Genomic DNA, 13504 nt, shown 5'->3' with positions numbered 1-13504 from the left:
CCGAATTGAAAAAAAAAAATTGCGAATTTTCGCTAATGCGAATGCGAAAATGATTGCAAATTTTCGATAACTGTGGTAGGAGAACTCTGATTGTCTCTGATGCAAAAGATGGGGGCTTTGTGAATGTTTCTGTTATGAATATTTGTATGTTTGATATTATTTTTTTTTGTAAGAAGGAAAAAATTGCGCATACCTTAAAAAAAGGGGAGAATACAGCAGCAACTCAAAAATGTTATACAACATAAATTAATACAAGACAGAAAATGGAGTCGCTCTACAAGAATAGAAAATATGTCTAGTGACAAGACATGTGGGCAAATTATAAAATAAGCAAGCGCAAATAACTTGTGAAATACACAGTGAAACAAATATATAAAGAAATATAGTCCCAATAATAGAAAAATAATCTTTCATAAAAATGTCTTTGATATGTGAAGTGAAAAAAAGTCCAAAGCATGCAGCATGAACGTGTTCAATCTTCAAGGTGTTTGATTGACAAACGGCTGTGACAGATGGATAGAGTAAAGAATCACCACCAATGCAAAACACTTTTTATTTTCTATTGTAAAATATCAAGAATATTCTGAGCCAATCAGAGTGCTCCTTCCGCATTTGCCGAATATTCGCAATTATTTTGTATTGTAAAATATCAAGAATATTCTGAGCCAATCAGAGTGCTCCTTCCGCATTTGCCGAATATTCGCAATTATTTTGTATTGTAAAATATCAAGAATATTCTGAGCCAATCAGAGTGCTCCTTCCGCATTTGCCGAATATTCGCAATTATTTTGTATTGTAAAATATCAAGAATATTCTGAGCCAATCAGAGTGCTCCTTCTGCATTTGCCGAATATTCGCAATTATTTTGTATTGTAAAATATCAAGAATATTCTGAGCCAATCAGAGTGCTCCTACAGCATTTGTCGAAATTGCGCAGTAAATATCGCATTCGCATTTTGCGAAATTTCGAAAAAATATCAAGAATATTCTGAGCCAATCAGAGTGCTCCTACCGCAGTTATCGAAAATTTGCAATTATTTTCGCATTCGCAATAGCGAAAAATCGCAATCATTTCATTTCGATAAAATATCACGAATATTCGAATTTAGCGAATATATCTCGAATATTCGACTATATATTCGAGATATATCGCAAAATCGAATATGGCGTATTCTGCTCAACACTAGTGTCCAAGAGCTTCAAATTTTTTGAATTTCAGTCATCTCTTCTATAACCTGCCTTGAGTAACCATCACCATAGCTGCTTTCACTTTCAGCAGGAATACAGCTAGGAGCAAAATTGGGATGTAGTGGAGACTATGATGAAGATAAACATGTACTTAGAAGAATTGTGTGTGGAAAGTGTAAGATAAATTGGCACCTCAGTTCAAAGTCAAAGTATGAAATTTATCAAACTGCTATAACTGTACAAGACAAATAATCTCTCCAGTTGATGATGTCAGGAACTTGGCTGTGATGAATGAGGATGTGACTTTGAACAAGTTTGGGAGTTTTCTTCACACTGCTGCTGTGTTTCCAGCTGCTAGAGCTACTTTTCTTACAGTCCTCAAAATCATTTATTGTGAGTATGTGAGTCACTGGATTGTCCTTTCTCAGAGCCACCTGAGCACTTAAGATTAGTGGACATTATTGTGTCACCGTATGCTATAAGATGTGATACATATGTGTGGAATAGACCATCTTTCTTGTTTTCTGGTAAAAATAATAATACATGCATTGTGCTCATCAACTGGATGCAACAGTAAAATAATTGTCAGCCAACAGCCAGCAGAAGCAGCATATACAAATATATATGTATTTTTCAAGTCTGAAGAAAAATATTTGAATAATAGATTCTTAAGTGCTCAGGTTTCATGGAAAAGCCCAAATAACTCTTAAAACTCCTGTCTCTAAAACATTAAGGTATCCTTTTATGAAAGTGAGATCAGCGGCGATCCCGACTCTCACCGCTGATCTCAGGTCATACACAGTTTATGAAGCTGAGGTAATCAGCTGAGAACATGTTCTCCACTGATTACCTCAGCACAGTGAGAATCTGTAACTGGCTATCACAGAAACGGCCAGTTTATGAAGGTGCGATCTCAGAACCTCACTGGCGATCTGTGACAGAATTCTCACTTTCTGATTCACCATCTCAGAGGTGGAGAATCAGAGAGAGAAGCGCGAAGTTGGCTGAGTATTGTGGAGGAAAAAGGAGCCCATACAGTCAGAACACATCTTCCCCACTATTACATACCCCAAAATTAGCAGGTTAGGAATTTATAGTGTATGTATATGTGTTTATATATCTATCTATATATATGTATCTATATATCTATCTATATATATATATATATATATATATATATGTATGTGTGTGTATATATATATATATATATATATATATATATATATATATGTATGTATGTGTGTTTATTTTTATACGTATATATCCATCTATATATATATATATATATATATATATACATATATATATATAAAAAAAAAAATATATATATATATATAAAAAAAATATTTTATATATATATATATATATATATATATATATATATATTTATTATTATTTTATATATATATATATATATATATATATATATATATATATATATATATATATTCTACCTGCATTAAAATGCTATTATTAAAGTCATTGTTATATCATTTCTAATTTATTAGTAACAAAAAAATCGTAAACCTTAAAATATGTTTTACACATGGACTGTTCTATTATAGTTATACGGGTTTATATTTGTATACTTTATTAAAAAAAAATATTTAATGATTATAAATGTATTTTTCTTTTATATGAATGGTGTAAAGCTGCATTAGATATGCGGATTCCATTCATATACTATACACCATTCACATTTAAATAGTATGAGCTTTAAATATTGATAAAAACAATGTTTTTTAATAATTAGGTTAATGTATATTGTTTTGTGGGAATGTAACTTTATTATTTTATTAATATGTGATGTATAATGTGTGCTGATTCATGTTCAACCTTTGTATTTTTCACTTCCTCATACTGTAATCCTGCTACATCACACGAGATTCCAGTGAGAGAAGCAGTTCTCAGGATTTTCCAGCCATTTGTAGATCGCTCCTCATCTCAACATGAGAACCGATCTACAAAGTTTCATATACAGGCACTCAGAGGAGAGTGATCTACCCTGAGAATGCCTCAGAACTGAAAAGCGGTATTTTACCACACTTTCATAAAAGGACACCCAAGCTTTGCTTCTAAGTTCTGAACCCGGGTCAAGAATAGAAACTAAAATCAACCTCAGCCTGACACCTGTAAGGCCAGCTAACTTAAAATTCAATTTCCATTGAGAAAGCAGAGGCTTCTGGATTGTTTATATGATTTTTAACCCCCCCCCCCCGGCGGTATTCCCGAGTCTGACTCAGGGTTACATTTTTCAACTACGATCGGTAAACCCTGAGTCAGACTCGGGCTCGCCTCTCTGGATCCACAGGCCTGGTTTACTTACGTTGTCCCTGGATCCAGCGATGCCACCGCGCTGTGTGAGCGAGCGGTACCTCGCTCGATTCACACAGTGCCTCTGTGTGCCGCCGAACTCCGTTCCCTGCGACGTTACGACGCACGGGAGCTGAGAAACAGTGCCAAATTCAAAAAGGTAAACAAACACCTTACATACAGTATACTGTAATCTTATAGTTTACAGTACTGTATGTAAAAATACACACACCCCTTGTCCCTAGTGGTCTGCCCAGTGTCCTACATGTTCTTTTATATAATAAAAACTGTTCTTTCTGCCTGCAAACTGTAGATTGTCCATAGCAACCAAAAGTGTCCCTTTATGTCAAAAATGGTTTTAGAGCAGCTAGAAAACAGCGATAATAAATTATAATCACTTGCAGAATTGTGCGATAGCGATTTGTGGGGAAATTCGTCATAAAAAAATAAAAGTAATGACAGCGACAATTCTGCAACTGAGCAAATTTCAGTGATTTTGAGTTGATTACATTATTGAATAATTTTTATTATAATTATATTATTATTTGTTATAATTATTTATAATTATTTATTATATTATAATTTATAATTTTGTTTTTAAAAAAATGTCATACCCGGGATGCCTACTAGACTCTTGTTTGGACAGATTTAAGTGAGTTATTCATAAGAATTACAGGCCTACAGTATAAAACGCCAAATTTCCTTGCAAATAATTGTACCGCTTTCAGCACCTTTTTTCTGAAATGATCATACCGCCAGGGAGGTTAAGAACCATGTTCTTTTTTTTCTTTTTGAATGTTGAACTTTCTAGAGCACAGGTGTCAAACACTGTGGCCCTTGCACCTCTCCTGTAGCTGCAGCAGAGCTCTAGCCCTCCTCTGGTCCTCCTCTAAACCCCTACTTTCTGCTTTCAAGCAATGTGTTCAGCTTCTTCCCAGCAGCAGCATAAGGAAAGGGGGTGCACTGTGATGTAAGGGAGAGTGGGGGACTCAACTGCTGATGGTGGGGTGGCTCTTGACATCTAGTGTAAGGGGAGGGGATGTGCTGGACATCTAATCTTACAGATACAACCGGCCCTTTTGAGGATAATCATAATGCCCACGATGAAATTGAGTTTGACACCCCTGTTCTAGAGTATATTATTGTGCATGCTCTACATAGGCTTCATTGATATTGCCTGCTGCACTATGCTGAACAAATCTCCAAGAAAAACATCAAAAATCATATTTTGCATTTATTCTATACAGTATGTTATTGTGTAATCTGAATTTCAGAACTAGATAAAAGATACCTTGATTGAATCTGTTGGATTAATTTACTAAAATTGGAGAGTGCAAAATCTGGTGCAGCTCTGTATAGAAACCAATCAACTTTCAGTTTTGTTTTTTTCAGTTAGAAAGTTAGAAGCTGATTGGCTACCATGCTCCACCAGATTTTGCACGCTCCATTTTTAGTAAATAAACCCCTGTGTTTTTAAAGGATAGCAAATATAACAAGCTAGAATCTTTTGAAACTTATCTTTCATAGATATACAGTGTACTACTAACCATCAACATGATAACAGAAATAGTTTCTGACCATAAATCCTGAACAGGAAAGCTGCTCTAGGCTGTTGGTGTACTGCATAGGAAAGCATTAAACTAAATGAGGGACAGGCCTGTTTGTGGTATGTTGTTTACAGTCTGTGCTTCTTTGGGATGAACACTAGGGAATCCCACTTCAATATAAAGCACTGGGAAAGAGAAACCGTTTCTAACAAATTCAAACATTCATACTGATGGGCAAAAAAGGTCAATTGAGACAATTTACCATAATTTATTTTTGGTAAACTAATGCTAACTAATGCTAACTACAAGGGATGCAACAACTGTTTCTTTTTTGTTGAGTTAGAAAAGTAGAACACGGAAATGTGTGCACCCCTGTGTGATATAAATTAAAATGTAGGTCATACATTAAATAGCTATGAAATATTTTTTTGAATGAAGTCTAATGCCCCGTACACACCATCACTTTATGTGATGAAAAAAAACGAAGTTTTTAAAAACGTCACTTTAAATGACCGTGTGTGGGGGAAAATGTTGTTTTATGTCTTGTAAAAAACGACCAAAAAAAATTGAAGCATGCTTCAATTTTATGTGTCGTTTTTCAAAACGTTGTTTTTTACTTCACAGAAATTGACCGTGTGTAGCAAAAAACGTTGTTTAAAAAGACGTTTTTACACCCGCGCATGCCCAGAAGCGAGCTTCAATGGAAAAACGTGGTGAACGTAACCTCGCTTTGCTAGAACATTGTGAGAAAAACAATGGTGTGTAGGCAACTTCGTCTTTGAAAATTGAAGTTTCAAAAACGTAGTTTTTTACTTCACAGAAAATTTCGTTTTTTTTTCATCACATAAAGTGATGGTGTGTATGCGGCATAACAGATACATTGGGGTGTATTTACAGGCAAATAGACTGTGCAGTTGCACCCATTTTCCCCAGAGCTTAGTAAATATGGAAAAGCTCTGCTGATTTCCATCATCCAATCATGTGCAAGCAAAAATGATGTTGTTTATTTTTCTTGCACCTGGGTATTCTTTTAAAAGTAAAACTTCACAACATTCACTAAGTTGAAGGAAAAATGGGCGCAACTGCACTTGCAAAATCCACCGTCTATTTGTCCTCAGCAAATCCACCATTTTCTATTTTACATGCACAGTGTATTGCTTTTTATGTTGACCGTGATTTTTCTTTTTTTCAGTATTCATGTGCTTTATTTACTACTGATTTATGTTTAATTTAGAATTGTATAAAAACTATAGTTCAGTATTAAGGTAGGGGCGTAACCTATTTACAGCAATATATATTGTTTGAGGAATTCAGACAATATCAACCAAACATTTTGGCCTTCATGATTTTCTTTGGGAGAGTGGAATTTTTTTTTATATAACCACTTTCCGACCGTCCGACTCCTGGCAAAGTGGTGTATCTGGTGCCTACTTCTGGGTTTAGGGTGCACGTATGCAATGTACATTCAAAGAGGAAACCTGTCAGCAAGTCCCAGCCAATTATTCATGGTTGGGGCCTGCTGATCGGCTGTGTGCAATCACAGCCCAGAGCTTTGTGTTGGTAAACAATACAGAGCTCTGTACCAAAGGAACAATCTGTCAATTTGCAGGGATGAAAAACTGAGAGATCATTAGTGAAAAGCAGAGCCGCGGTGGCGGTATAACGCCGCTAAAAATAGCGGCGCTATACCGCCGGGATTGCCGCGGGAATCAGCCGCTAGCGGTGCGGTATTAACCCCCCGTTAGCGGCCAATAATGGGTTAATACCACCCGCAATGCGCCTCTATAGTGGCGTATTGCAGGCGGTATTGCCGCGGTTTCCCATTGTTTTCAATGGGAAGGAGCGGTGAAGGAGCGGTATACATGCTGCTCCAAAGATGCTGCTGACAGGAGATTTTTTTGTCTCCCGCCAGCGCATCGCCTCAGTGTTAAAGCCCTCGGGCTTTCACATTAAGTCTGCAGTGAAGGAGTTTTTCAGGCGGGTTAGCAGCACTATTTTTAGCGCTGTACCGCCTGAAAAACTCCTCAATGTGAAAGAGGCCTAATAGTTATCAAATGATATATAAAACAAAGTGCCTAATAATAGTGATTTTTATATGACCCAGTAAATAAAGTGTGTTTTTTTGCAGCATACTATGCTTGAGCCATGTAGGGGTGAATGATAAGGCTGTAATGATATATGAATAACAAATTATACATACAAAATATATTTTAAAAGGAACAGACAATACATTTAAAATACAGTACATATACAGCGATTAGGTCACCAGATGTGCAATCCCTTCAGAAATGAGGAGGGGGTACGGGTGGACCAGAAGCGCCATGAGACAAACAGTCTCGGGTCTCGACTAGTTTCGCGATTTATTAATCGCTTTGTCAGCTTCGGCATTTGAGCCAGGGTTCCAGGACATGTGCATCACCATGTACATAGAAGTAGTAAATGCTGCCTCTGAACCAGTGAACCGGTAACTTTGTTTCACTCAAGCTTCCCGTGGCTGTTTACTATCTCACACTCACTAGTAAACGCTTTGTGCGTTCTCATCTTACGGGACTACCAGTCCTGGGACCCCCTCTTTATTACCTTGATACGCCCTTTTGGGTAACCAGGTCTTTTCTAGGATTTTCCTTTTGTGAACCCCCAAGTGTTGATCGCTCTAGGACTTTGCTGGGAGACCCGGACACTGTGCCCATAGATCGTCTCCTGACGAAGCGATTAATAAATCGCGAAACTAGTCGAGACCCGAGACTGTTTGTCTCATGGCGCTTCTGGTCCACCCGTACCCCCTCCTCATTTCTGAAGGGATTGCACATCTGGTGACCTAATCGCTGTATATGTACTGTATTTTAAATTTATTGTCTGTTCCTTTTAAAATATATTTTTTATGTATATTTTGTGAATAAATCTTTTTAAAAATTACTCTTTTGTATCACTCTGGTTGAGTATAAACACTTTACCCCGTAGCGGTATAGTCCTCCCCGCCCACTCATTGTCTGTCGGCTTTCAGGGTTTCTGGGGATTCCCTGAACCCGTCAATTTTATCTTCGATACTAGGATGATGGTACACCTCTAACCCCTTTGTACTCTTTTCTTAACCTGAGAGGTTCAAATCTTATCTATGGTGGTGGGAGTGTCATGGTCTGGGGCTGCATGAGTGTTTCCCCAGAACATCAGGATTAATCAATTTTCATATATATATCATAGTTTGTGGGCTCTAGGGGAAAAGAAAAATTGCCACACACCACTCAATGCAGATACTTGTGCTTTATTCCATATGAACATGGGACAATACAGGTGACACTAGATCAGATCTGGTGTCACTTGCGTTGTCTCTGGTTCATATGGAATAAAGCATGAGTATCTGCATTGAGTGGTGTGTGGCCGTTTCTCTTTTTCTATGATGTAACGGTGGCGATCTGGGGTCAGCAACCACTACAGTCAGATTGGTGATTTCTGCTTCAGTTAAGCAATAAAATTAGTTCACCTTTCTGCCTCCAATAATGTAGGTATGGGAGAACGGTTCAGCCTGAGCATGTTTGGGCAGAACTTTTGTCTATTCAGCCGTTCGCAGAACACCCAAATTTGCAGGGTGTTCGCTCCAACAAACACCCTGCAATGCACAGTGAACTATTTGCCCTATTTGGGCACAGTGTAAGCTTGTTGTCAAGGAGCAGGGCCGAGAAGCCGGCCGCAAAATCCTTAACGACTGATGAGTCATCAGCTGTTAATGGGTTTCCCCACTGACAGCTTAATAATAAAAAAAAATTTGTGGCAGTTAAAAAATAAAGAAAAAAAGGCATAGAGTCCCCCCCCTCCATACCAGACCCTTTGGATCTGGTATGGATTTGAAAGTGAACCCCATTCCCATTTTCTTTCTTTTTTTAAAGTGGCGTGGGGTCACTCCATAATCCATACCAGACCCTTATCCGGGCATGCTGCCTGGCAGGTCAGGAAAAGGGGGGTGAGCGAGCGCCATCCCCCCTCCTGAACCATACCAAGCCACATGCCCTCAACATGGGGGGTGGGTGCTTTGAGGCACCTTGTCCCCATGTTGACCGTGACCGGTGGTTGTAGGGGTCTGCGGGTGGGGGCCTTATTGGAATCTGAAAGGCCCCTATTACAAGGGGGCTCCCAGATCCCACCCCCCCCATATGAATGAGTATGAGGTACATAGTACCCCTACCAATTCTCAAAAAAAGTGTACAAAAAGTAATAAAAACAATTAACAAGTTTTTGACAAATACTTTATTTTATAAAAAAGCCATCGTCAATCAAGCCACATGTAATTAACACAAGGAGATACCTTGCCAAGTGGGACCCCTCTGGCACAAAGCCATGTCCACATGTTAATGAGGGCAGGGGCCTCTTCCCCACAATCTGACCCGTGGTTGTGTAGGTCTGTGGGACTGGGGGCTTATCAGAATCTCTAATGACGCGTTCACACAATCAAAATTTCCAACAGGAAAAGTTCGAAGTGAGCTTTTGGTCGGAAATTCCGACCGTGTGTAGGCCCCATCGGACTTTTTCTGTCGGAATTTACGATGGCAAAAATTTGAGAGCTGATTCTCAATTTTTCAGACTGGAAAAGTTCTTGTAAATTCCGATCTTCTGTATGCAATTTCGACGTGCAAAAACCATGCATGCTCTGAATGAATTTTTTGCATGATCGGAATCATTGAAATTAATTTTTCTCGGATCGTTGTAGTGTTGTATGTCACCGCGTTCATGTCGGTTGGAATTTTGTGTGACCTTGTGTATGCAACACAAGTTTGAGCCAAAATTTTGTCGGAAAAAAAATCCACGGTTTTCCGATCGTGTGTATGCGGCATAAGCCTTCTTTAAAATAGTTGGGCCCCCAGATATTCCCTCACAAGCATGAATATGGAGTATATGGTACCCTAATTCATTCACAAACAAATGTGTAATTAAAGATACAAACTTTTGACAAGTCCCATCTTAAAAAAAAATCCACAACGTAAATCTATTGCCAATCACATCATCCAGTGACGCAGATCCATCATCAATCACTATGAACAATGTCCAAAAACTCATAAAAAAAAACATTGACTCGCCACAAATAACAACTTTTGTCCCCACAACTCAATGCAAACAAAGGGATGGGGTATACACAGTGATGTCATTGACCAAATTTGGCCATGGCCATAATTGGTCATAAATGGCCATAATTGGTATATGTTATTGCCCAAATATGGCTATTTGGCCATACAGTCAGCAATGCCAACAATATTCTTGCCCCTTTGTGTATATGGCTGGGTATTCCCGATTAACAAATTAATGGGACCAGGTGACATCACTGGTTGCTAAGGGCATAGCTCCCAATTGTCTCTGAGGGACTGTCCCTGATTTGGAACCCTCTGTCCCTCTTTTCTCCTCATCTGTCCCTTATTTTGATCTGATCTATATAGTTGTATATAAAATTTACTTTTTATTTTTCAAAAAGTGTTTCCCAGTGCTAAACCTTTCATCCAATTTCTAAGTTGCTGCATTTGTAAATTTCAAAAGCCAGTATAAAGAAATAGTAGTGGTTAAAAAAAAAAAAAAAAGCACCTATGGTTTTAACTAATATTCCCATCTGAAAAAGATGGGAGGTACAGTATGGCTACGGGTGAAGCAGGTGTTGGCTTCCTTAACAAACTCTGACAGTGAGAGCTGTCATATACAGTAGCCAGAGCTGCCATCAGGGGGTACAGCCGTCACAGCTGTAGGGGCCCCCATGACCCGAGGGGCCCGCCCAGGCCAGAAGAAGGCAGGACGGGTGAAGGGCAACCATGCTGTGCATTACAGAAACTATTTCACAGCTTCTGCTGTTCTCGTGTCATTGAGCTATTTACTGCCACCCATGGCTATTATGTGCATGTGCACCCCTCGTGTGATCTGTACTGTGCTTCTCAGCAACATGTCAGCTTTGTGAAAATTAGCTGGGACTAGGTGGAAAGACCTTCTTTACAAGAAGGGGCTGTGAGGGAAATGGAGGGGGGGCATTTGTGTACAGGGAGGGAACAGAGCTTTGTGTGTTTACAGGTTTGTGTATGTGAGGGGCTGCCATATATACAGGTGTGTGTGGGGGGGGCTGGCATACTGTATATACAGGTGTGTGGGTGGGCTGACATATATACAGGATTAGGGGGGGCTGAGTGCGTAGAAGGGGAGGTGGCCAGTGTGCAGATTTGGTCAGGCTCGGGGGGAGGGGGGAGCATGCCTAAAGCTGTGTAAGGAGCCCAAACATTTCTGATGGCTGCCCTGAATGTAGCTGTAGAACTCCACTACTATATATGACATTCAGCTCCCACAGAACAAGCTAAAAAGTCAAATGTTCGGAGGAATGCCTAAACATGCAAAGGTTTGTCTGAATCTATGTTTGGACTGGACTGAGAGCTCACCCCTAATTAGGGAACTCAGAGCCACTTGGCTATTAAAAAAAAAAATACTACTATAGTTACCTTGTATTGTCACACTTTGTTTAAATATCGTTTCTAATAATTGGAAAAGTAAATTCCATTTATTATGTGTCAATTATTTAATTGCATATTTCACTTATTTGGCAAACTTTCAGATTCTGTTACTTACAGACAGCTATAAATTTGGGAATATGAGTATATGTGGTACAGCTGCCTTATGTAAGTGTATTTTCACACCCAGGAAGTCTCAGATTCTGTAAATTGTAGAGAGAATTCATTAAACCAGATAGATGTGCTTATGACAGCCAAGTTGTGTTTTTTTTTTTTGTTGTTCTTTTACAGGACTGCTACTGCCATCTATTGGTCACAGGCAGTAATCAGTTCTTGTCACGTCTAAACATCTCTCTCTCTCTCTTTTACAGATCAGCATCTTTATGACCCACTTGTCTAATTATGGGAATGACCGCCTTGGATTGTACACATTTGTTAATCTTGCTAACTTTGTACAAACTTGGACCAATTTAAAACTGAAAACTTTACCACCACTACAACTAGCTCATAAATATTTTGAACTCTTCCCTGAGCAAAAGGATCCTCTCTGGCAGGTATATTTGTGAATAGTTATAATGATTTTTTTTTTTTTTTTTTGGCATTATCATAAAATATTTGTAAAGTGGCACACAGGAATAAAATGAACCTTATGTTATTCAGATATGTATTTTATGCACATTCACGTTCCTTCTCCAACCATCATACATATATTATCATTAGCTGGACTGATTCTTATCTGCTGCTGCAAAATATTTTATTACTCTGAAAATCATGTCAGACTCCTACAATAAAGATACGAGGTTGTGATTGATTAAAGGAACTATAATACAAATCGATTGATTTTGGTAAGCTGTGCATTACAGTAATTACCAAGCAACTGTATTTAGACTAAATGGAATACAATGTTATATTTATTATTAATGCGGAAAATAAAAGATATTGAACAGTCTGTAAGATGTTTCTTTATAAGCAGCAGGGCAGCCATCACAAATTTTGGGGCCCCTTACACAGCTTTAGGCAGGGCCCCCCTGGAGCAGAGAACCGAGGGGGGGGGGGCCCTCCTCTCTCCTACCAAGATGGTAAGTGGGGGGGTTGTGGTAACGAAAGTGTCATCTCTTCTCTTCTCCCTCCTGCCGCAAGATGATAATCGGGACGGGACGGGGTTGGCGCTGACGAACAAAACAAAGTCAAGTCTTCTCTTCTCTCACCTGCCGCAAGTTGCTAAAGTCAGACAAAAAATAAAAGGAGGGGCGGTGGGGGGTTGGGGCGACCGGGCCCCTGGGGACCATCAGGCCCCTTACAGGTGTAATGCCTGTACCCCCCTGATGGCGGCCCTGATAAGCAGGGACACTTCACACACAAACATTCACACATACTGTATATATATATTTTTCTCTCTCATTATGCAAATTACAACTGAACAGGCAGGTTTAAATATCTGCCTAGAATCATATAATTTATGACTCTTGACTGTCAAGTTTCCTAACATGTGTGATCCCCTGCATATTACATAAATCTACATGAGAATATTCAGGAAAAAATATATTGTCAGTTCTCCTGATTCAATAATTCATATACACACTAAAAACTATACAGTATATTGAAACTAGTCTCATCATTAGTGTCTCATCATGCAAAGGCATATTTGTAATGATACTCCAGTTATCCCAGGACTGCAATGAGTAACTGAAGTTTAACTGTAAAACACCAATAACATTAAAACACTGATGGAACTGTTAAAAAATGTATGAAAAAAAATAAAAAAAATATGTTATTTGGGTTATTTTAATTCAAAGACATAGCTGTGTAGTCTGCGTTTCTCCCAACATTTAGGTATTTTCAAACAGTGCAGTATATATTGCATTGTTTCCCTTTTGCGACTGAGATGTAATATTATGCAGGATGCTTGTACTATTTCAGATATACCGTATGCTGTGCAAAGTTCATGTCAAGGTGGTTAGTTTTGCTATGACAATCCCTGTTACAATA

General features: G+C 38.7%; 1 protein-coding gene across 2 annotated transcripts in view; it reads left to right on the top strand.

Annotated features, from left to right (window-relative positions):
* Positions 1-13504, top strand: part of LOC120918466 (bifunctional heparan sulfate N-deacetylase/N-sulfotransferase 4-like) — a 494123-nt gene that overhangs the window by 403063 nt on the left and 77556 nt on the right. For both annotated transcript variants that reach the window (XR_005744379.1, XM_040330064.1), the window contains exon 7: positions 11887-12069. Coding sequence is in view for 1 of the 2 variants with exons in the window: in XM_040330064.1 (XP_040185998.1) it covers positions 11887-12069 (183 nt within the window). In the remaining variant the exon portion in view is untranslated. The remainder of the gene's footprint in view (positions 1-11886; positions 12070-13504) is intronic.

The sequence above is a fragment of the Rana temporaria genome, chromosome 1, assembly GCF_905171775.1.
Source record: "Rana temporaria chromosome 1, aRanTem1.1, whole genome shotgun sequence".
Lineage (NCBI taxonomy): Eukaryota > Metazoa > Chordata > Amphibia > Anura > Ranidae > Rana > Rana temporaria.
This window is presented reverse-complemented; position numbering and strand designations above follow the sequence as displayed.